This window comes from Jaculus jaculus, chromosome 1 (assembly GCF_020740685.1).
Source record: "Jaculus jaculus isolate mJacJac1 chromosome 1, mJacJac1.mat.Y.cur, whole genome shotgun sequence".
Lineage (NCBI taxonomy): Eukaryota > Metazoa > Chordata > Mammalia > Rodentia > Dipodidae > Jaculus > Jaculus jaculus.
Genome location: NC_059102.1, coordinates 68,083,024 through 68,107,743, shown reverse-complemented (window position 1 = coordinate 68,107,743; position 24,720 = coordinate 68,083,024). Strand labels below are relative to the sequence as shown.

The 24,720-nt window shown below is 40.1% G+C and overlaps 1 protein-coding gene across 2 annotated transcripts in view; it reads right to left on the bottom strand.

Annotated features, from left to right (window-relative positions):
* LOC101602378 (cytochrome P450 2C3-like) overlaps nt 1–24,720 on the bottom strand; it is a 43,391-nt gene extending 18,671 nt beyond the window's left edge. The window contains exons 1-6 of one of the 2 annotated variants that reach the window (XM_004653089.2): nt 24,553–24,720; nt 14,468–14,630; nt 11,606–11,755; nt 7,622–7,782; nt 5,678–5,851; nt 1,573–1,714 (exon numbers count right to left, since the gene is read on the bottom strand). In XM_004653089.2, the coding sequence (XP_004653146.2) occupies nt 1,573–1,714; nt 5,678–5,851; nt 7,622–7,782; nt 11,606–11,755; nt 14,468–14,630; nt 24,553–24,720 (958 nt within the window). The remainder of the gene's footprint in view (nt 1–1,572; nt 1,715–5,677; nt 5,852–7,621; nt 7,783–11,605; nt 11,756–14,467; nt 14,631–24,552) is intronic. The other variant, XM_004653090.2, reaches the window with a different exon arrangement.

The following is a 24,720-nucleotide window of genomic DNA, read 5'->3' as shown; positions in this document are numbered from 1 at the left end:
CCTGGAATTCACTATGTAGTCCCAGGGTGGTCTTGAACTCACTGCTGTCATCCTATATATGCCTCCCAAGTGCTGGGATTAAAGGTGTGTACCAAAAACATATTAGTCCAATACTACTCTTTGAGCCTCTAGTGAACCTCTCTCTCTCCTGTCATCAAACTAGGTGTCCAACAACAGAGGGATCTGTAAAGAAAGTATTGTTGCCAGGTGGGGTGGTGCATGCCTTTAATCCCAGCACTCGGGAGGCAGAGGTAGGGGATTGCTGTGAGTTTGAGGCCAGCCTGAGACTACATAGAGAATTCCAGGTCAGCTTGGGTTAGACTGAGACCCTACCTTAAAAGACCAAAAAAGTGTAGTATATATACACAATAGGTTTTAAGCCATAACAAGGAACAAAGTTTTGTCATTTGCAGTAAAATGAATGCAACTAGATATAACCATACTGTGGTAGTTTGATACAGGTGTCCCCCATAAACTTAGGTGTTCTGAATGCTAGGTTCCCATCTGATGGATATTTGGGAAATAATGCCTCCTGGAGGGAGTGTATTGTTGGGGGCGGGCTTATGAGCTTTATAGCCAGTTTCCCCATGCCAGTGTTTGGCACACCCTCCTGTTGCTGTGGTCCACCTTCTGTTGGCCAGGGGGTGATGTCCACCCTCTGCTCATGCCATCGTTTTCCCCTGCCATCATGGAGCTTCCCCTCGAGCCTGTAAGCCAAAATAAATCTCTTTTTCCCAGAAGCTGCTCTTGGTTGGGTGATTTCTAACAGCAATGTGAACTGGACTGCAACACATACTAAGAGAATTAAGCCAGTTCTAGAAAGACAAATAAAATATATTATTTTTCTCTTGTTTGTGGTACTTGATATTATATTGATACACAAAACATGTAGGTACATATAAGATGACAGTAGAAATGAAACTGTTTAGGGGACCATGGGGAATAACTAGAGGAGGAGGGGAAAGAGAAGGAAGAGTAGAAGGGCCTTGGACAGAATATGCTCGATATATAATACATACTTGCATAAGAAATTTAAAATAGATATATATTTTAAAAATATGTTTCATTTGGGCATGTTTATTTTGTAATGGAACATTAGTCTTTTGGATGGAGACACACTGTAACTGAAGTCAATTGCTGATGCTTGTAAGTAGAACTAAATATTTAATAGGAAGTGGGGATATTGCTGAATAGTAGCATGCTTAGTACTTGGGTTCAATCCTCAGCCCCTAGAAAAATAAATATTTTCACCAAAGAAATATTTGTTAAAACACAGAAATAATGTAGAGAGAGTCAGGTTCTATCCAGATCCTATGACAACTGCTATTGCATCAGTCCTGGCCCCGTCATGGAGTCATAGGTGGGAGAATGATAGCCATCTTCCAAGTACTGCTGTGTGTCAAGGCTCCTTTCTATTTCTCTGCTGTAACATAGTTTGAATCAAATCCATTCAGTAGTGGGTAGACGTAGTAATGATGGAGATGTTTCTAATACATTGTATAGGCAGATAAAGGGTGTGATAGGTTTTAGTGTTGCCTGCCTTCTACCTGGACTTTCATCTCTCTGAGATACCTGAGATCTCTGGGTACTTCATCAGGAGCAAAAGTCCATATCTTATTGTGGTGCTTATTGTCTCTGTTCCTGCAGCAAATATGTCCATCACAGTGGTGATCAGGTGTTCCATGGTAAACTCAGACTTCTTATTGTCATTTTCCTAGATACATTGGGAGAAAATTAATTGATTTTTAATAAATGTTACATATAACATAATGTAATTCAATGTAATACAGCTATTTGGTAAGCTAAGCCAAAAATTAGAAAGTGCTAAAGTTGATGACAAAATTGGGTGAATATAAGTGTCATTTCACAACTGAAATATAATTAGTTACAAACTTCTAAGTCCTTTCTGATTACTCATCTTCCTACTCACTGGGGAAAACTAATTCCTTTGTAATGTTTTTCAGATGTAACTTATATCCACTTATTTTGCTGATATTGTCCTACATATATTGTAGAGTGTGTTATGTTTAGATTCTTCCTTCCTGTCTCCAGCACTACATACCCTCAAACTGCATCCCTGTCTCCAAGCTCTTCATTCATTACACACACCAAGATTCCTCAATTAAAATCAAGATAACTTTGTTAAAGTTTGCACACAGTTGATCACTAGAATTATTCTCTAAAATGATTTTTAAAGTATTTTTTATTTGATAGTGATGGGGGGGGAGAGACAGAGAGAAAGGGAGAGAGAATGCGTGTATCAGGGCCTCCAACCACTGCAAACAAACTCCAGATGCATGTGTACTTTGTGCATCTGGGTTTACATGGGTCCTGGGGAATTGAGCCTCAAACCAGGGTCCTTAGACTTCACAGGCAAGTGCTTAATCACTAAGCCATGTCTCCAGCCTTCTAAAAATGATCCTCTATTAGCATAAGCTATAATTTCCTCAAAATCTACCTGTGGTGGTTTGATTCAGGTGTCCCCCATAAACTTAGGTTTTCTGATTGCTAGTTTCCCAGCTGATGGATATTGGGAATTAATGCCTCCTGGAGGGAGTGTATTGTTGGGGGCGGGCTTATGGGTATTATAGCCAGTTTCCCCATGCCACTGTTTTGCACACTCTCCTGTTGCTATTGTGCACCTTATGTTGGCCAGGAGGTGATGTCCACCCTCTGCTCATGCCATTGTTTTTCCTGCCATCGTGGAGTTTCCCCTCAAGCTTGTAAGCCAAAATAAACCTCTTTTCCCCAGAAGCTGCTCTTTGTTGGGTGATTTCTACTAGCAATGTGAACCAGACTGCAAGAGTAAAGTGGTACCAGGTGTGGGGTTGCTGCTAGACCCCTGACTATGTGGCTTTGGCCTTTTGGAGCTGATTTTCAAGAGGAATGTGGGAGGATTTGAAACCTTGGCTAAGAGATGCCTTGCAGTACTTCAAGTACAGCTTGTTGGACTATTCTGGTCTGAGCTGCAAGACCTGAATGCAGTAAGAACTATGGACTGTGATGTTTGGCTTATGAGGGTGAGGAAGAGCTTTGCTTGCACTGGGCTAGCAGTTTGTGTGAGAAGCTTTCTCTTATGCCCATGTCCTGAGAAGTTGTGCAGGGTTGCTTTGTGTAGAAATGAACTGGTGTGAGCAGAGGGATATGGTACAGAAAGAAAAATCTTTGGGTGAACTGTTGCCTGTTCAGCTGCAACTGAAAGATTATAAACTTTGAGACTAGGCTCGCTGACCTGTACTGGGGCAACAGGAAGAATGTCGATTCTTTTGAAGGGGCCTGAGGGCTCAAGGCATGTCCTGTTCTTCAAAGTCTGCTTTATTCCCCCCTGGATTAACAAATTGGTACCCTACCTGGTATTGTGGAGTTTAAGAAATGATGAAAAGAGAGGGTCAATGTGTTTGCAACACGATCTTGTGTTTTGGAAATGGTCATGGGCACTGTGAAGCAGGTTTGCTGGATGCCTGCATGGAGAGCCCATGGAGCCATGAGGATGAACCGTGGATTGCAGTGGAGACCCAGTGGCGACGCTGGAATCATGAAATGGCTGCCAAGGAGAGCTGCCTGCACCAATGAAGTTTTCCAGGACTGTGAGTATCCTAGCTGGAGGGGCGGAATTGGAATGTCAGATACTTGTTGCTGGTTAGAATTATTGGACTTGGAGATTTGTCGCTGGATAGAGTTGTTGGACTTGAAGATACAGAGTTTGATGTTTGCCCTGGTTGTTTTAAATCTTGTATTGGTTGAATGTTTCTTTGCTATGCCCAATGCCATCTTTTGTAGTGTGAATTCTGTGCCATTCTGGGTTTTGAATTTTTTTTTTTTTTTTGCTATTATGGCTCAGTTAAAAGATATTGAATTATGGGGATGTTTGTACATCACTGGGATTGATAAAAACTATGGGGAGAGGGGTCAGGGGCAAAATGTGGTGGTTTGATTCAGGTATCCCCTATAAAATTAGGTGTTCTGAATGCTAGGTTCCCAGCTGATGGATATTTGGGAATTAATACCTCCTGGAGGGAGTGTATTGTTGGGGGCGGGCTTATGGGTATTATAGTCAGTTTCCCCATGCCAGTGTTTGGCACACTCTCCTGTTGCTATTGTGCACCTTATGTTGGCCAGGAGGTGATGTTCCCCCTCTGCTCATGTCACTGTTTTTCCTGCCATCGTGGAGCTTCCCCTCAAGCCTGTAAGCCAAAATAAACCTCTTTTTCCCAGAAGCTGCTCTTAGTTGGGTGATTTCTACCAGCAATGTGAACTGGACTCCAACACTACCTCACCTTTGAAGCTTCCTGAAGTCTTGCCAATGGTCAAACTTTCAAGAATCCTGTTCCAGGCTGGAGAGATGGCTTAGTGGGTAAGGCATTTGCCTGTAAAGCCAAAGGACCCAGTTTTGATGCCCCAGAACCCACATAAGGCAGATGCACAAGGACCACATGTATCTGGAGTTAGTTTGCAGTGGCTACAGGCCCTGGCGTGCCCATTCTGTCTCTGTATCTCTTCTCTGTCTCTCTCTCTCTCCCCTCTCTGCTTGAAGATAAATAAATAAAAGAAAAGAAAGAGTCCTATCCCTGTTTTCTTTAATTTCTTGCTTTTCATCCATGGAGGTTATTTTATATACTAAGACATGCGATTATCAGTTCTCAATGAATGTGTATTTGTTTCTATTTGACTCCAGAAAATTTTTTGTTTTGTTTTGTTTTTCAGGTAGGGTTTCACTTGAGTCCAGGCTGACCTGGAATTACTATGTAGTCTCAGGGTGGCTTTGAACTCATGGTGACCCTTCTACCTCTGCCTTCCTAGTGCTGGGATTAAAGGTGTGTAACACCATGCCCAGCTAAGATATAATTTTAACACGGTAAATATAAATCCTTCCAATTCTCACACCACTGAAAATTTCAAATATCTCAAGACATTCAATGTGTTTGCCCAAGCAATAGTTTGTAAAACAATGAATATGTTCTTAGAAAAGAACATTTATTTTATTTTATTTTTAAAAAAATTTTTTTAGCATTTTCCATGATTATAAAAAATATCCCATGGTAATTCCCTCCCCCTCCACTTTCTCCTTTGAAATTCCATTCTCCATCATATTACCTCCCCATCACAATCATTGTACTTACATATATACAATATCAACCTATTAAGTACCCTCCTCCCTTCCTTTTTCTTCCCTTTATGTCTCCTTTTTAACTTACTGGCCTCTGCTACTAAGTATTTTCATTCTCACACAGAAGCTAAAGATTGATCTACCATATGACCCAGCTATAGCACTCCTAGGCATATATCTGAAGGAATCATCTCATTTCCTTAGAAGTACATGCTTAGCCATGTTTATTGCTGCTCAATTTATAATAGCTGGGAAATGGAACCAGCCTCAATGTCCCTCAACTGATGAGTGAATAATGAAGATGTGGCACATTTATACAATGGAGTTCTACTCAGTGGTAAAGAAAATTGAAGTTATGAAATTTGCAGAAAAATGGATGGACCTGGAAAGGATTATACTAAGTGAGGTAACCCAGGCCCAGAAAGCCAAGCGCCACATGTTCTCTCTCATATGTGGATCCTAGCTACAGAAGAACATTTATTTTAATATTTAGTTTGACCATAAAAAAAGCAGCCAATCCAAATCACATTACTCACAAATGTGAGGTAGCAAGTCAGGGTCACATTATACCTTTTTCATCTTAATCAGGAAGTAGTCAATAAAGTCCTTAGGGTTTTTGAAGTCCAAAGATTCTTGGTGTTCTTTTATATGGTCCATAATAACTTTTTTTTGTTCAGCAATGTTTTCAGAGTAATTTTTATGACTTCCTGGGAGACACAGTAAAGCAGGGAAAATGCTGCACAGCTGAAATAGGAAAGAATTCTTCATTAATTCAGTCAACATTTCAGACCTTGATGAGTACGGATGAGTGAGACATGCCTCCCACATGTATGTGTACTTGTCATCTGCAGGAGAAAATGGGTGATCAGAGTGCTAAATGCACAGCTCACACAGCCATCTCACAATCACTTACATGCAATTCCTGACCACAGTTCTCCACACTCTGAGCACGCAATATGCTCAGTCAGAAGGATCACAAGTGCTGAGCCAGCCAGGGCAACATATTGAAGCCCTATCTCAAAAACAAAATCATGGACACATGTCCCCTGGCATGCTCAGGCTTGCACATAAACATGCATGTATACTCACAAATGAATAATTTTCAAAAGTAATAATAGTCACACATTTTGGCAGTTACATAGCATGCCAACAAGTTATTGCTCCCTCATTCATGCTAAGGATGACAGCTGAGTGAAGATAGCCAACTGGTTAAGAGCTTTCTCCAATAGAAGTTGTCTTTTGCTGTCTTCTCCTCTTCTGCATCATAGTGATTAACTATGCAGGAATTGTAACACCAATAACTATTGCACTGTGTTATCTCACACTTTCCTATTAAGCAAATTTACCCAAATAAAAACTGTACCTTCCAAAGTTGTTCTCAGTTTCTCTTTTTTTTTTTTTTTTTTGCCCAGGGATAAAAATAGTAAATAAACCGTACCATATGTATGTGTGTGTATATATATATATATGAATGACTAACCTAGACTTGCATAGATTACAGTCTCGTACTGCCACCCGCAGATCAAAATCCCCATTAAATAACTGAAAAACCACATTTAAATGGTGAAAGGATTGAGAAACATACTTGTTACAAGATATTCTAATCGTTATTATTTCATTAATGTCTCTGAAGTAAGAGTATCCAATGATTTTTAGAAAATAGCAATGTATGGGTCAAGAACTTATTAATAGGATTCTTTAATTAAAGTGCAGTAAAGGCTGGGGACATGGCTCAGTAGTTAAAGGTATTTGCTTGCAAAGTCTGCCAGCCAAGGTTCAATTTTCCAGCAACCAAGTAAAGTCAGATACATAGGGTGGTGCATGCATCTGGAGTTTGTTTGCAGTCATAAGAGGCCATGGTGCACCCATACTCTGTCTTTCACTCAAATAAATAAAAATGTTTTTTTTTTTTTTTAACTGGAATAAACTAGACGTGGTGGTGCATGTCTTTAATCCCACCACTTGGGAGGAAGAGGTAGGAGGATCACCATGAGTTTGTGGCCAACCTGAGACTATACAGTAAATTCTAGGTCAGCCTGGGCTAGAGTAAGACCTTACCTCAAACATAAAATTAACAAGTGGGATAATGTACAAGGAGGAAAAACATATGTTTAGCTTCCAAATAGCTCCAAGGACTAGGTTAGAGATGAATATTAGTCTAGTACATGTATGCTCTCTGTAGCAGGAAAGGAAGGAAGAGTTCTTCAAATACAGAGAGGGGAGGAAGGGAAGAAGAAGTAGGAAGGAGGGAGGGGAAGGAAGAGATGAGATCAGGAAGTAGAACAATGTGGGAGGGTAAAAGAAGAGAAGAGGAAAAAGGAAGAAATAAGAAAAGAAAAAGATCTTTGAAGAGTTAGCGATAATTACAAGGCCCAGATGTGTGGACTGGATACAAGCCTTTTTAAATAAATCTGATTTCTTTCATATTAAATCTCATAACCTGAATATATGTTTGAGTAATGAAAAGATGGATTTGGGCCCAATAACAACTTCATAAATGTAACTGAACCTTACCTGGATCCAGGAACTGCTTACAATTCTGGAATTTTCATGTGAACTGTTAATCAAAAATTGGAGTTTCTTATCACTGTAGTCAAAACGTTTTTGGAAAAGCACAAAGAAGATCACATTGCAGGGAACACAGGCCAAAAGGAAAGTAGGGTCACAGGGAGAACCTATGAGCAGTGGAAGTTAGAAGTGAATGCACAATTCTCATACAAGTTTAAAGTTACTAATTAAAATAATTGAGAACAACATACCATCGAAACTATGAGCTCTGTGTTCCTAAAAGTACTTAGCTGTATTTCCCCAAACAGCCTGACAAGCCTGGGTTTGATTCCACAGTACCCACATAAAGACAAAAATGCACAAGGTGGGACATACATCTACAGTTCATTTTCAGTGGCTAGAGGCCTGGGTGCACACATTCTCCCTCTTCTCTCCTTTTGCAAATAAATAAATAAGTATTACAAATAAAAAGAAATAAAAATGTGCTTTTGAGATAGTTAGGTGAACTACTCTTGTAGAAGAGGATAATGACAAAGTAGAATTACATCAAGGCATTTTAAAAAGAACTATGTGAGGGAAAAAGATCCCTATGCGTAATAAAGAGTATGGGTCCATTTTTTCAGCTTCCTCTCATCTTATCCTTGTATCCACATCTGGACATGGGAATTAAAAAAAAAAAAAAATCCAGTGCTCCTTCTTTTAGAACAAGCAGGAAGTTCAACCTACACAAGCCTGGCCAACCCAGGGTTTGCTCATACTTGTCCTAATCAATACAAAATCCTCAAAGCAGCAGCCCTTCCCTCGTGTTTCCCACCATTTTCAGACCTACATGGAGTTACATAAGTACAACATTTTTTTTCTGTCCTTCCGGAGAATGTGGTGTCTATACTCTGCCTGTGCAGGGATATCCACCATACCACAACTCCAGAAGGAAGCAAACAGCAGGATCAAAAGAGAACAGTTAGGAGGTCAAAGAGCTCCACTCAGTCTGTGATAATTTCTAGCAGTGAGGCCCACCAGTGATGCAGTGGCATCACCAATAGTGTGAGGTCCCCATAAGGAGATGGAATGAAGCAGAATGTTGTGAGCTTAGGTAGAGGTGAGAGAAGGTCATAATCACAACAGGAATGGGAACCAGCAACTTAAAATGTAAATTCAGTATACAAAACAGTTTCCCACTTACATATGAACTCATTGCTTTACTAATTCTGCTTCTAATATTTCCTTTTAAGAAAATATTCCAAGATCGACAATGATTCACATGCATGTACTTTCATATTAATAACATCAAATACTGGAATGGAAACAACACATCGACCCAAAATACAGGACTGACTAAATAAACCATATCACATCTCAAATAACAGAATACTATATACTTAGTTAATAAAACTCTTGAAAATTCTTTAAAGTTAAATATATAATGATAAACAATACATTGTATTTAAAAAGAAACTTTGGGCTGGAGAGATGGCTTAGCGGTTCAGCGCTTGCCTGTGAAGCCTAAGGACCCCGGTTCGAGGCTCGGTTCCCCAGGTCCCACGTTAGCCAGATGCACAAGGGGGCGCACGTGTCTGGAGTTCATTTGCAGAGGCTGGAAGCCCTGGCGCACCCATTCTCTCTCTCTCTCCCTCTCTCTGTCTTTCTCTCTGTCTCTGTCGCTCTCAAATAAATAAATAAAAAAATTTAAAAAAAATAAATAAAAAAAATAAAAATAAAAATAAACTTATGAGTGAAATACATAGTACATGCCCCATGTTCCTTTTAAAATATATATTATTTATTTATTTGTGAGAAAGATGCAGAGAGAATAAATGAATGGGCACGCCAGGGCCTCCTGCCACTGCAAACGAACTCCAGATTCATGTGCCCCCTTGTTCATCTGGCTTACGTGGATCATGGATAATGAAACTGGGATCCTTTGGCTTTGCAGGCAAACACCTTAACCACTAAGCATTTCTCCAGCACCCCCCCCCTTTTAAAATATTTATTTATTTGAGAGAGAGAGAGAGAGAGAGAATCCCATGTTCTTTTGATATTTCTATATCATGTCTGATTCATACCTAGGTAACATGTATAACCCAAATAATGTTCATTGACATACTCTATTTCCACAAATATATTTTAAGCTCAAAACACTGTATGAAAATAATGTCTCTAATAATCTTATTCATATATTAGTAGCAGAAAATTGGTAAACACCATATTGGGTAATTATAGAATATTGTTTTGAAAACAGAATGATGATTCATCATAAAGAATAAAGTAATACTAAATTAATATTGTTAAAAATATTTAGGTGGTCAGGCATGGTGGCACACACCTTTAATCCCAGCATTTAGAAGGCTGAATTAAGTGGATAACCCTGACTCTGAGGGCAGCCTGGGTCTACAGACTGAGTTCTGAGTCAGTCTGGACTACACTGTGACTCTGCTTCCAAACAAATAAACAACAATGAAACACTTAAATACAATTTTTCTCCCCTCTCATTCCCTTTCTCCCTCCTCTGTCTTTATGTTACAATAAAGTCTCAAAACAAAAACCCATGAAATATTAAATGTTGAGCTTCTAAAACTGCATCTAACTTAAGGTTATAACCTGACCTCTTCCTATCTGGTCTTCTGCCCAGTCTTTTTCTTTTTCTTTTTTTGGCTTTTCAAGGTAGGGTTTCACTCTAGTCCAGGCTGACCTGGAATTTACTATGTATTCTTGGGGTGGCCTCGAACTGATGGCATCCTCCTATCTCAGGCTTCCAAGTGCTGGGAGCCCAGTCATTTTCTTCTCCTGTCCTCCAGACCTGCATTCACATACATACATCACATACTGAGATTTGTGCAGAGTAACTCTGTTCTTTCACATCAATCCATGTGAGGAAATCATCCCTACACATTAGAAATTTTGGTCTCCCTTATAATGTTTAGTCACGAAGTTAGTATAGAATTATAGTATCAAAGTTCATGTGGCCACAATGCATATTCTCCTTTTCTCCCTTTATAAATAGCTATCTCATTTTCCTACACCTCTTGCACTTAAATGTGACTCTGTTATTGCTTTAGGAAATTTGGGCAAAGCAAGAGTGATCAGGCAGATGTCCAGAGAAAAGAAGCAAGCTTTATTCTATTGAAGCCTCTTACACCTCTACTGGCTAATGCCAGAATGGACACACCCCTGAGCAGTAATTGTTAAGTTTTATATCATTACATCCCTTTGTTTGAAGTGTTCCCATGCTGCAAAGAGGAGTGATTAACAAGCTGTGAGTGCAGAGTTAAAACTTGGTCTAAGGACTTAGGTCAGTGAGTCAGTTCCTATCTGTTTACTTTAGCTGCACTGTCACAGAGTTCCTGTGATCTGTGACCATATTGACTTTACAACAATTTGTTTAAAAGAAACTTTCCAGTTACAATTTCAGAAGAGGGAAGCACAAGTATCAGACTGCTTTAATGAGGGTCTTGTACACATTTATATGTTTCTTACAGGTACATTGATTACACTACATTTAGACAAATATAGGCTAGGAATACTGGTAATATATATTTCTTCAATATTATGAGGTAGAACCCATTGAATATGAGCAGAATTTTCACTTTTTTTTTTTGAAGCAGAGTCTCCTTCTAGCCCAGGCTGACCTGAAACTCACTCTGTACCCCAGGCTGGTCTCCAGCTCCAGTGATCCTCCTACCTGTTTTTCTCAAGTGCTGGGAGTAAGCACATGTACCACCACACCCAGCTTGTGAGATGAATTTTCTGTGCCACTTCTATATCTAACATAAAACTACCACACAAAGACATGCACCATGAAAACTGCGTAGTGGAAAGCTAGTCAGCTTGATTACCCTGAAAACAACTTGTATCCTAACCACTTCACCTCTTGGTTCTGCTATGAGAGCAAAAAGTAATCTTTGGTTGTAGCTGTGCTTATACAGCCATTTTAAGACAATTTATAGTAACAGTTCAACCCATTTCATGGTAGTTATATAAATAGATATACACCATTGGTTTTCTTAAGTGCTTCCACGAGACACAAGACTTCCTCCTCAATTTGGTTTTCAATAGTTTTCTTCCCCACTCCCATATTCCGTAAAACCATGAGAAAGAAACTCCGGGTTTGCCTCCACCTATGTCCATTGCTGAAAACAATCCCTGTCATAAAAAAAGAAACAGAAAAGGCATCAGTTATTGGCAATGTCAGGTAGGAGTAGTCAGGAAACAATACTGACCCTTAAGCAGGCATCTAAGACAGAACTGTGATGGCTTTAGGAATTTCCGTTGAGTGTCACCTCACCTGCCACCTCTCTTAACCTAACCTAGGACGGTACTACTCTCCAGACTCTTATTTTACACATTAAAAAGTGTTTCTTTGGGCTGGAGAGATGGCATAGCAGTTAAGGCACTTGCCTGCAAAGCCTAAGGACCCATGTTTGACTTTCCAGTTCCCATGGAAGCCAGATGCACAAAGGTGAGGCAAGTGCAAGGCCCATTAGGTGGCACAAATGTCTTTAGTTTGATTTCAGTGGCTGAGACCCTGGTGTGCCAATTCTCTCACTCTTACTTTTGCTCTCTCTAAAAAAGTATTTCTTCACCTATCAACTTCCCAAAACCTCAGAGTAATTATTGAATTTGTTTACCTGTCCCATTTCACTGACAAGAATTTTTTAAAATATTTTTTGTCCATTATTTATTTATTTATTATTTGAAAGCGACAGACACAGAGAGAAAGACAGATAGAGGGAAAGAGAGAGAATGGGCACACCAGGGCTTCCAGCCTCTGCAAACGAACTCCAGACGCGTGCACCCCCTTGTGCATCTGGCTAACGTGGGACCTGGGGAACTGAGCCTCGAACCGGAGTCCTTAGGCTTCACAGGCAAGCGCTTAACCACTAAGCCATCTCTCCAGCCCGTGACAAGAATTTTTAAGATCATGGAAAATCTTCCTTTATGAAAACCAAATAATTCTCAGAAGTGACTACTAGAGAGATGAATGTGTGATACTGAGCTTCCCTACCATATGGAAATCATAGGATTCAACAGCATAGTGAGAGACACTTCTGAATTGGAAAGATTGTCATCACAATCTCTTTCTCAGGTAAAGAGTGTACCACCTTTTGCATCTTACTATTCACCCTCTATTTGTTTAAACTCTATATAAGACATTCTCTTTGCACCTGGAAAGTTCTATATCAGACTTCCAAATGAAGAAGAAAAAAAAAGATCAGAGAAAAATATAAGTTTATAAAAAAACTTGTTAAGGACACACTTAAGAGAACTGTGCAGAGCAGTAAAGAACCCCTTATCTGATTTCCCAGAACCTAGTGATCAGCCAGAAGACTGGACAGCTTGTAACCAACTCCCAAAACTAACCAATTAAGCACAGATGGTCTCCAACTCATGGTGTTTCAACTTCACCTGTCTTTTTTCTTTCTTTTTAATTTTCTTTAACTTCACTTTTTTTTTTTTTGCAATACTGCAAAGAAGTATACATTCAGTAAAAACCATCATGCAGATGTTGAATTCTTTTCCTTCCCCCAGTTATTGATGTGTGGTACACAACTTTCGCCTCATCCTCAGAAGTGTGAATCAGCCAGGACTCTCTGTCAGCCATGTAATCAGACATGGGAACAGCCCACATTCTACAGTACACTGTTTTGCTAAGCTATGCAGCTTTGTAGGATAATGGCATTGAATACATTTCTACTTACAATATTTTTAGATTTTTTACTTAATTTTAAAGCTTTTCTAATATCAAACCAACATGTCATCACTAAATTTCTCTATGATTCACTTTTCGGAGCATATAAGTGTCTTGTGCTTTCTATTCCATTGTATTCTAAGATTTCTGAGGATTTATTAAATAGAAAATTTAAGGTAAAACTAGGTCTATTACAAAACCAGACTGCTTTCTATTTTAAAAGGTTTTCAAATAGTCTGTTAGATGCATGCGTCAGGCCATGAAGAAACATATATTGCGAATGGAATGCTCTGCCATGCTTGCCCTTCTTTTCTTTCAGTGTCTTTATCATTTTCTTCACGTGCCATAATTTAAAATTAATGTAACTTAGTCATAAATTCGTAGGGTATTGGTGACTCTGTGGCTTACTTTCACTGAATTTAATGTTTTTTGGAACACTGTATCATGTTCATAGATTTTAATAGAAGATTGATGATCCCTTATAAAAATACACTCATTAGTGTATACTGAAGATTAGAAGGAGTAAGAGCAGTGTAAGTAAGCAAATCCAAATTTCGTCAGTGGATGGATATTCTGAAATATCACACTAGACACCTATTAAAAGGTGCTATTAACACATGTTAATCAAAATTTGCTAAAATATAAAGAAAAATGAAATGACACTTGTAGGAAAGTGGATGCAATGAAAATTATTGTATTAATCAAAATAAACAATATTTAGAAAAAGCAAATACTATGTTTTTTATCATATGCAGAACTCAGATTTTAATTTGTGTGTACTTATGAAGCTGAGAAGGAAACCATGAGAAGAACAGAGATCCTAGTGGAGTGGGGAGAGGGCAACGGACTACAAGTGAGATGAAACCAGACTGGGAGCTATTGTGAGAAAGAAGAAGACCTGCAGGAGTGGCTTGGGGTAGAAGAAGCCACTGGGGGAGGAGACAAACTAGAATAAATTGTGTATGAAAATGACAAAATGAGGCCTATACTTTGTATGTTATCTTTATAAAGAAATTACATTTTTACAATTTAAAATATTTGTGCATAGGCTTATTTTGGAATGACAAGATATTTCATGTATTTTTAAATACTTCTAATTTCTCAAATTTTCCCTGTCTGTATTACTCTAACTTGTAGAGACATGGACCTTTCACAGAGAACCATACCAAATTCACTGGCTGCTTCATCCATTATTGAGAACCTCCCTCTCTCAGAAAACTCTTCTCCTTGATCAATGAGAGCTTCTTTCAATGTGTTGTATCCGTGCAACACCACATAGGGTCTCATGCCAAAATATACAGTGAACACAGGGCCGTACTCTTTTGCTAGCTGGAAAAGGAGCACAAGATGCGAGGAAAGTGAGAATCTTAAAACTCAGATAGTGATAAGCGAGGAATATATATACACATATATATATATTTGGTTTTTCGAGGTAAGGTCTCACTGTAGTTCAGGATGACCTGGAATTCACTATGTAGTCTCAGGGTAGCCTCAAACTCAATGGCTAGCCTTCTACTTGTGCCTCCCAAGTGCTGGGATCAAAGACCTGGGTGCCACCATGCCCAGCTTGAGGAATATATTTTCAATTCTACTAGAGACATTTTAATATTTATCCACCCATTATGAAAGAATTAAGTTTTTTGAACCAGGAACAGTAAGAAAAAATTAAATAATTGACATCTGGTAAGTGTTTGCAGTTAGCTTCACATTGCTGGGATGAACTTCCAAACCAGACACAGCTTATGGGAGGGACTGTATTTATTTGAAGCTTATAGATTCTGGTGCAATTCCATAATGGTGGAAGGAGCTGGCCCCTTATACAGATCCATGCAGAGAGAAAGTAAGCGCCAGCAGCATCACCACAAGCAGGCACCCTCTGGGAGCCCCAAGCAGAGCTCATGCGCTCTGCATACCTTAGGCTGGAATTCAGATCTGCTCCCAGTGACACCTTAGGACTGGACCCCAGCATCTGCCCACAGTGATATCTCCTCTAGCCAGGCAGCTGGAGATTGAAGATACAAGCTTTAATAAACCCCAGAAACTACTGGGACATCCACTCGAACTATCACTGTAACATTGCTATTACTTTCATTCTTATTCAGTTCCTAAATTGTGGCAGACTATATTATATATTTTCATATATTTTTATTAACTTTTCTTACCAAACTGGCATTTATCCTTCTTGCCTACAGTGGTGGTTTGAATTAGGTGTCTCTAGTAAACTCATGTGTTCAGAAAGGTTGCTCCCCAGCTTTTGGCAATTTTTGAGGTGAACCCTTACTGGAGGAGGTACGCTGTTGGGGATAAGCTTATGGGTGTTAGGACACACTTCTGTTTTCTAGAATTGGGTCACTCTATGGTTGCTGTTTTCCAGCTGCCATGGGAGAGGTGATGTGCAGCCTCTGCTCATCTATCCTTTCCCCTGACATCATGAGGCTTCCCCTCGGAGGGTAAGCCAAAAGAAACAAATTTCCTCCCATCCACTGCTTCTGGTTGGGTGTTTTGTCCCAGAAATGAGAACATCACCACAACACATTAGGTTATCATTGTTGTCATCAAGTAACTGTCCAGAGCATCTGATGGGAGAAAAGGGCTCATTTGACGATTATAGTTTTCAGTAGAAGCTTCATCACAGCAGAGGAAGCTGGTTCACTTCATCATAAACCCACAGCCGGTAATAGATGGCTCAGCGGTTAAAGGTGCTTGCTTTCAACATCTGAGAACCCAGGTTCAACTAATTTCTCAGTACCCACATAAATCCAGATGTACAAAGTGGCACATGTGTCTGGATTTCCTTGGCAGTGGCAACAGGACCTGGTATCCTCATAGTCTGTGTGTCTCTGTCTCTCTCTTTTTCCTTTTTTTCTCCCTCAAATAACTCAATTATTCATCTGAGTTAAAAGAAAAGTTTAACATGACAGTTTTGGTGGCACACGCCTTTAATCCCAGCACTTGGGAGGCAGAGGTAGGAGGGTTGCTGTGAGACCACCCTGAGACTACATAGTGACTTCCAGGTCAGCCTGGGCTAGAGCAAAACACTTGAAAAACAAAAACAAAAACAAAAACAAAAAAAACAAAAAGCCCCCAAAAGTATAATATTTTCATTTTGAGCAAACATCCTATTTTTATATCTTTGGAATGTTTTTTTTTCATTTTTTTCTTCTTTCTTCCTTCTTTCTTTCTGTTTCTTTTTTTTTTTTTTAACATACATACTGATAATTAGGGTTTGCAATGTTATTTTGCCATTTGTTCATCTTCCCCATTCTTTCCTTCCCCACTCCTTTGTAAATCTTCCCAAAGTCTGCTTTCAAACCTTCATGTTACCTATAACCTTATATCCTTCAACCTCTTCCCCTCTCTCGGTCTAGCTTCGTGGATTATATACACTTTCCCACATCCCCTTATTTACATACATGGAAACACTCAAAGTTAGGATCTTCACATGAGAGACAGCGTGGATATTTGTCTTTTGGGGCATGAGGTACTGATACAGTTTAGGGGCACAATAGCTTTTTTTTTTTTTTTCTGGTCATTGGGTAGTTAGGGAATGGCCCACAGGAACATTTATGCCACCTTTTCTGCCCTGGCAAGACTAGAACCTGTATCTGACCTAGTCTCATCCAAGATCATTTCAAGCAACAACTCCTCAGCAGCAGCTTCCTGACTCTTTTTCAGCTTAGCACACCTGTGGGCTGGCCCTTCCTCCATCAGCCTCTTGTTCTCACCAACCCTTCCCACCTGGGTCTGATGGTGAAGCTCATTATAATTGGATGTTTGACTCACACACATGGGCTTAATCCATGTGGATGATCCTTCTTGGCCCTTGGCTCTCCTGGTCCCTTTCCTACTCTCCTGCTCTCTCCCTGTGTGTGTGGCATCTTGTCAAGCTTCCCGCAAGGGCACAAATACCTTTTTGCCTAGGCATTTCCAACGTTATTTTGTGCTGTCCTGCTTTTTTTTTTTTTTTTTTTTTTGTTTTTGTTTTTTTGAGGTAGGGTCTCACTCTAGCCCAGGCTGACCTGGAATTCACTATGTAGTCTCAGGGTGGCCTCGAACTCACGGCGATCCTCCTACCTCTGCCTCCCAAGTGCTGGGATTAAAGGCATGTGCCACCACGCCCGGCCTGTCCTGCTTTTTTACATATGTAATCTCTAAGCCCCGAGCCCTACTCTCTTAGTCCTCTCTGACTCCCTGTGCAAGGGGGTCATTTAGCTTGGCGTCTCCCACTTTGCTTTCCATGTGTGTGAGACCCTTCCCCAGAAGTTTCTTCCCAGAGATATGAGGGAAATTTTCTCTGTCTTCCCTTCCTGGGATGGGAAAGGGGTAAACATCTTTTATATTGAGATTTTCTGCTTGTCTTCTCTGTGGATCCTAACTCTCCCCCAAATATATCTCACAGTTTGTAATTTATCCTTGGCAGAGTCCATGTTTTTAATTCTTTGATAACTTGGACAAGGACCCAAAGTTGGGTTTCTCTAGCCTGAATCCTCTTCTATTTTTATGAGAACCCACTCCACTAAATTAGGACTCCAGATTCCCACATCTTCTAGTGCCATTTAGTTTCCTTCCAATTTCATAATTTCATTTTACTTTAGAGCTAAATAAAACTCCCTTTTGTATAGGTACCATATCTTTGTTACTCGGTCATCAGTTGATAGGTATCCAGGCTGATTCCATTTCCTAGCTATTATGAATTGTACAGCAATGAACATGGCTGATTAAGTATTTCTATAATAAAGGGTAATATCCTTAGGACATATGACCTGGAGTGATATAGTTGGGACATATGGTACATCAACTTTTAGCCTTTTGTGAAATCTCAACATTGATTTCCATAGTGGCTCCACTAGTTTACACTCCCTCTTTCCCCAGGTCCTCACCAGCATTACTGTCATTTACTTTCTTGATGATGATGATACAGCTCCATAAATACAAGTTAGCAGGAATTATAAATACAGATTCAGACTAGGGTAAGTTATGAACTATAAGGTTTATTTTAGGGAGAGTTGGGATCCAGAGAGAAGGCTAGCAGGGAAGCCTAAGCCAAAAAGGGTGCTCCCACTTGCCAGGCTGTAAAGGGGGTGGGGATATGGACAAATTCTCCTTCACAGAGAGAAATCTCCAGGGAAGAATTCCCTGGAGAAAACACACACACACACACACACACACACACACACACACACACGCGCGCGCGCGCACGCACAGAGACAGAGAGAGAGAGAGAGAGAGAGAGAGAGAGAGCAAAGCATGAGAGCCCAAGTCACAGATCCCCTTCACCAGGGAGTAGAGAAGACTGAGAGATGGTAGAGGATTCACAGCTCACAGAGATACACATGTAGTGAAGCAGGAAAGCACATGGAAACAAAGAAATCCTTATGAAATGGGGTTTGGGGAGTTCAGGGAAGTCCTTAGACTCCAAACCCTGAGTTTCTGTCTGTTTTACCAAAGAATTGAAATAAAACAAAACTTAGAAGGATAATTATTAAATTATTACACATTTTATTCCACAGTTAGGAGGAGTGAGGGAGAATCCTTGGACCAAGGATGGCAGAATGGATGCACCCATCTGGCCCAAGAACCCATGTGAGAAATGGTTATGAGCCTGCAACATGACAAGGGACTTGGAAAAGAAAGAGAAGAAAGTGCAGAGAGCTCCTGCCAAGTGGAGGGCAAGAAGGAGTAGAAAGCCCATGTTGGAGTATGGGTCAGGGAGGCTTGTGACGACCTCGAAGTTCAGGACAGATGAACAGCTAGCAAAAAGAGACCTGCCCACCTGGTAAGCATCTACTTAAGATCTTACTGAGTGAGCCTTACGTTCAGGCTCAGGTGAAACAGATAGGTTGATGGGTTAGGACTAGGGGCTGGCTTAAGAAGAGGCCATCCATGATGCCAAATTTTGAGACTTGGATCAGGTTTAAGTCCTTGGAAAGGGGAACTCCCTCCCAAGAGGTGCTCAGGTTGCTTATGGAAAAACAGATCTAGTTAATGCCTGCAGTCAAAAGATACAGAGAAAAGAGATCCTTCTCTGACCCTCAGTAATGTGGAGATTGTAGAGGTAGACTGAAGGACATTTTTGCTTTTTACTTTTGGGACCCAGTCACCCTAAATGACCTAGAAAAGCTACCCATAAAGGAGGGCAGGAGACTGAGAGAGACTTGTACACATGTCCCAAGAGGGATGCAGAGGAAGACAAGGAGATTTATACACATACACATGGTTAGGCAAGAAAGCACCTAGAACAAAGCGCATGTGGAAACAAGCAGGAAAACACTGCAGTGAAAAGAAATTCTCCAGTTCCCCTTCACACTAGGAAAGAGCATACCACAAGAGCCAAGAAGCTAGGGCCATGAGGCCAGAAGAAAAGCTAAGAGAGGCTTACACACGTGACTTATGGATCAAAACTCCAATAATGATAAGCCTCATCATCAAACTCAGGTGTGTAATGCACTGATTCCATGAACCAATCATGTAGTCTCCCTTACATACCAGAATCTGTTGACACGAATCCATCCAAGTGAACTATGAAGGGCTGGTGGCATGCTAACTACTTACTCTTCTATTTTGGTCTCCTGACTGACATGTGGTTCTTTGGTTTGAATACTATTATATAAATGTCTCCCTTCTCCCAGCCTGGCTGGAGAGGAAAGACTTTATTATTTGTTTGGGAACTCTTCTGTTCAATCTCACACACATTCTGTTTCTGGATGTCTTCCTACTTTGTTACATGTGTGGTTCTTCTCTACGCTCTGGCTATGTCAATTATGTATTAACTTTCTTGACTTTCTTGGCTACTTACTCTGTTTGCATCTGAATTTTCTGGTCCTGGCTCTCAGTAATTGTTTACTTTGTTACATGTGTGATCTCAGATCTCTTGTGTTGTTTATCCTCTTTATCAATTTCTTTATCTTCTCTGCTTTTTAAAAGTATTTTATTTATTTAAGAAAAAGTGAGAGAGGAGAGAGAGAGAGAGAGAGAGAGAGAGAGAGAGAGAATGGGCATGTCAGGGCCTCTAGCCACTGCTAATGAATTCTAGATGGATGTACCACTTTGTGTGTCTGGTTTATGTGGGCGCCAGATAATTGAATCTGAGTCCTTTGGCTTCACATGCTAGTACCTTAGCTGCTAAACCATCTCTTTATACCCCTCTCTGTTCTTTTATGTGAAGGGCATTTTTGACTCTTATGTTTTGTTTTCCACATGTGGGTTATATCCCTCTGTTACAGAGAAACTCCCTGTCTCCCCTCCCCCATTCCAGCTCTGGCTTGAGTCCTTCAGCTCTCCTTCTCCTTGGATATTATTTCTCCTCCAGCTGAAGTCTTTCTCTTGTCCTCCTCTATGGATCCTAATTTTTATTAAATAAACCTCATAATTTATAATTTCATCCTAAGTAAATTCAGTAGTTCATAATTTATCTTTCTTAGAGTCTGCTTTTTCAATTCTTTTAAAAAAATATAAAAGGCCCCAAAGTTGGGGATCATAGCCCCTTATGGCACTTCCAATTTCTACATCAATGTAATTCATACACAGACAAGGAAAATTAATAATCCCTATCTCTTTTTTTTTTTAATTTTTTATTTATTTATTTGAGAGCGACAGACACAGAGAGAAAGACAGATAGAGGGAGAGAGAGAATGGGCGCACCAGGGCTTCCAGCCTCTGCAAACGAACTCCAGACACATGCGCCCCCTTGTGCATCTGGCTAACGTGGGACCTGGGGAACCGAGCCTCGAACCGGGGTCCTTAGGCTTCAGAGGCAAGCGCTTAACCGCTAAGCCATCTCTCCAGCCCAATAATCCCTATCTCTTAAATGTAATATTCTACAAATATCTGTTAAATATGGTTATACATTCATATAATATATTTCAGAAGTATCATTGTTAATTTACTTTTTTGTGTAGAGGGCCTATCTAAATATGTAAGTATGATATTAAAACCTGCCACAATTATTGTGCAGGATCTGTGTGACTTTTCATGCCATTTAGTGTTTATTTTATGATTGTGGGATCCCTGGTATTTGGTGTACAATTATTTATAAGTTATGCCTTCTTGTTTATTTGCTCCCTTCATTCATATGTAGTGGCCCTCTTTGTCTCTTTTAATTAGTTTTTGTTTGACGTCTATCAATATAACATTAGATACACTTGCTTATTGGTGGTTTTTCTTTGCTTGGTATGTTGCTTTCCAACTTTGACGTGATAGAGCAAGATACACATTCAGAAAATGACCTCATCTCCTAGTCCTTCAAGAATGAGAGGTGAAATGCCTGAGGGGAAATTTGTTAGTGACTAAACAAAATATGGGCCTTCAGGGGTAGACTCTTATGTTATTTTACTTAAAAAAAAATCCTTTTGTGCTGGAGAGATGGCTTAGTGGTTAAGGCATTTGCCTGCAAAGCCAAAGGACCTCGGTTCAATTCCCCAGAACCCATGTAAGCCAGATGCACAAGGGGGCGCATGCGTCTGGAGTTCATTTGCAGTGGCTGGAGGCCCTGGTGCACCCATTGTCTCTCTCTCTCTGAATCTTTATCTCTAGCTCTCTCAAATAAATAAATAAATAAAAGTTTTGAAGATCCTTTTCTTTTCACATATTTCACAAATAAATAAAATTTTAAAAATTCTTTTCTTTATTTTCATATATTTCACATGCTAAAACTTTATGTTAAAAACTGAGCATAAAGGTCACTGAGAAGTCAAGCTGGAGCTGAGCTGAAACCCTCTCTGTAGATCAATTGACAGAAAGCTTGAAAAAGTTATGCTGAATTCAGCCTCATAGGAAAGAGACGTCATCAGTGGAGATAAACAATGGTGGACACTGCAAGCCTTAAGTGGGCCAGCCAGGCCAAATGAACTGACAGGTGCAATAGTGGCAAGTCTGTTATGAGGGAAAACAACTGCTCACTAATTAGACTGAAGGCCTAATCCACAGGAAGGAAAACATGCCTGGTACTAAAAACCCATGTTGGAGGAGGTCATGAGCATCTGCTGGTGTCTGCCTAAATGTATGTCCTATGCTCACCAAACTGCCCAGCAGACGTGTCTTTTAATGGTCATACTAATATATTAATGCTACTCTCACTTTTTGTTAGAGAAACTTCTCTTTTCAGATGGCAGTGACTTCTGGGATGACCCAAAAGGCACCCTAGTGCTGAGAAGTGACAGAGGAGTGTTCAGCACTGAAACATCTACATCTCTATCAAACCTTCCAAGGCCGAGTCAATTGTGGAAGAGGGGGGGTGAAAGAATGTAAAAACCAAAGGAAGGGTAGGTCTGTTTACTATATAGTCTTCCAGATACAAAATAGTCTGGATATCTGTGACCTTGCAATTTCTGGTCTTACACAGGACCCTCATAATAGGAAGGAGAGATGACATCAAAATAAAAAAAAGAGACTGATTGAGAGGAGAAAGGGGTATAATGGAGAGTGGATTTGTGAAGAAGAAAGTGGGGTAGGAGGGAATTATCATGGTTTATTGTTTAAAATTATGGAAATTGTCAATGAAAAAAGTTTTAAAAAGACAAACATGCCTTTCTATCCATCACTTTAAGCAATTGTATATGTGCCTCATGACTTTGAGTTATACATGCTCAAAAATGCGTGCCTACTTTCATTTACAAAACATTGTAGCTTTTACTGAGCATTCCTGGAAATAGACCCATCCCTATATTTACTAGCTGACACACCAAAGGTTAGTGATAAGACCCTACTGCCAAAGACACCATATGCTGGTGATATGGGACATGGAGTGACCTGGCTGGAATCTGGAAGTCATTCCCATAAAGTTAGAGCATCTAGTGCCAGAAAATGCTACATGAGTAAGTGGGGGGAAATGACCAACACCTGTCCAAGCAACTCACAGTTTAAGCTACTCAACAGCAAACAACCAGATGAAATGCTCACACAAGTGCCATAGTGGCACAAAGGCATGGTGGGTAACCAACTGCTCTTGATGTGACTAACTGACCTGCTCAGTGGAACAGAACCCATAGCTGGAGCTAGAAAACAAGTCAGAACCATATCCAAAAAATGCACCCACTCTCCATTATCTAGCACCCACCAATTGTGGGCTATAAGAGGGCCTATACCTATTAAATTCTCTCCAAAATAATCACAGTTATCCCAATTTTCTGGTGCTGACTTCACTCTCTGTTGGAGAATTTGCTTCTCTTTTTCAGATGGATGCAGATCCTGAGGAGAGAATCAGCCCATCACACCTCTCCAGGGCCCCACTTGAAACCAAAGAGTAATTGGGAAAATGAGCAAGAGTGCTGCTTTCTTGGTGAATCGGTACCAGCACAAGGGTTAAGGAGATAGACATAGAGAACACTCAACTTCTACCAAACCAGGGATCCAGAGACACAGAGACTCCCAAGACCTCATCATTGAAGTAGACCTAAAATGAACCCAACATGGCTCAGGGAAATTTGTGGAAGAGGGGGCAGAAAGATTGTTAGAGTCACATGTTGGGACATTATGCACAGAGACATTGCCTCTTCCCCATAACTGATGGCTAACCCCACAATGTACAATCCACATTCCCCAATGAGGAGGGACCCTGCAGATGGGGAGGAAAGGGATGAGGATAACCATGGTACATCATGGCTGTATACACACTGTGTACATAACTAATGACAAAAAACAAAACAAAACAAAACCCTGAAAGCTATGAGGACTGCCTCAACCCTTATCTTTTTTCTTCTATCTATAGATTTCTCACGGCTGTTAAGGTCATCAAAAGATAGCTGCTAGGACTTGAGAGATGGATCAGCAGTTAAAGTGTTTTCCTAAAAAGTCTAACAACCTGGGTTCAATTCTCCAGTACCTATGTAAAGCCAGATGTCTTTGCAGTGACTGGATGCCCTTGATCTCTCTCTCTCTCTGACTCTCTCTCTCTCTCTCTCTCTCTCTCTCTCTCTCTCTTCCTGTTTGCAAATAAATAAGTAAAAGTACTTTTCAGGAAAGACATCCTCTAGATCCTCTTGATATGTGCCCACACTGTATAAAATGACTTTCTGGTTTCAACATAGTTTTTAATGCCTGAACAAATCTAAGCAGCTGAGACTGCAAAAGTCAGACTTTTGTCCTCCAAGTCAAGTCATATCTGCATTCTAATATCACAACTAACTGGGCAATGGGCACTTACCTTTAAAGCCATCTCATTAAAATATTGTATCTAGGTCCATTTACTATTTACCTATAAGTCTGTATGCTTAATTCATTGCAAATCTTTTGAAAGAAAATTAATCATACTTACCATGTTTAAGGATTTGGGAATATTCTTAATATTTAACTGTAGAATATTCCCAACAATTGGAAGAGGAATGGGTCCTGGTGGTAGCTTTCCTTTGTCATGGTTCTGATTCCACAGTGAAATGAGAATCAAAAAAGACAGGCAAATTCCCAAGATGATGAAGGTATCCAT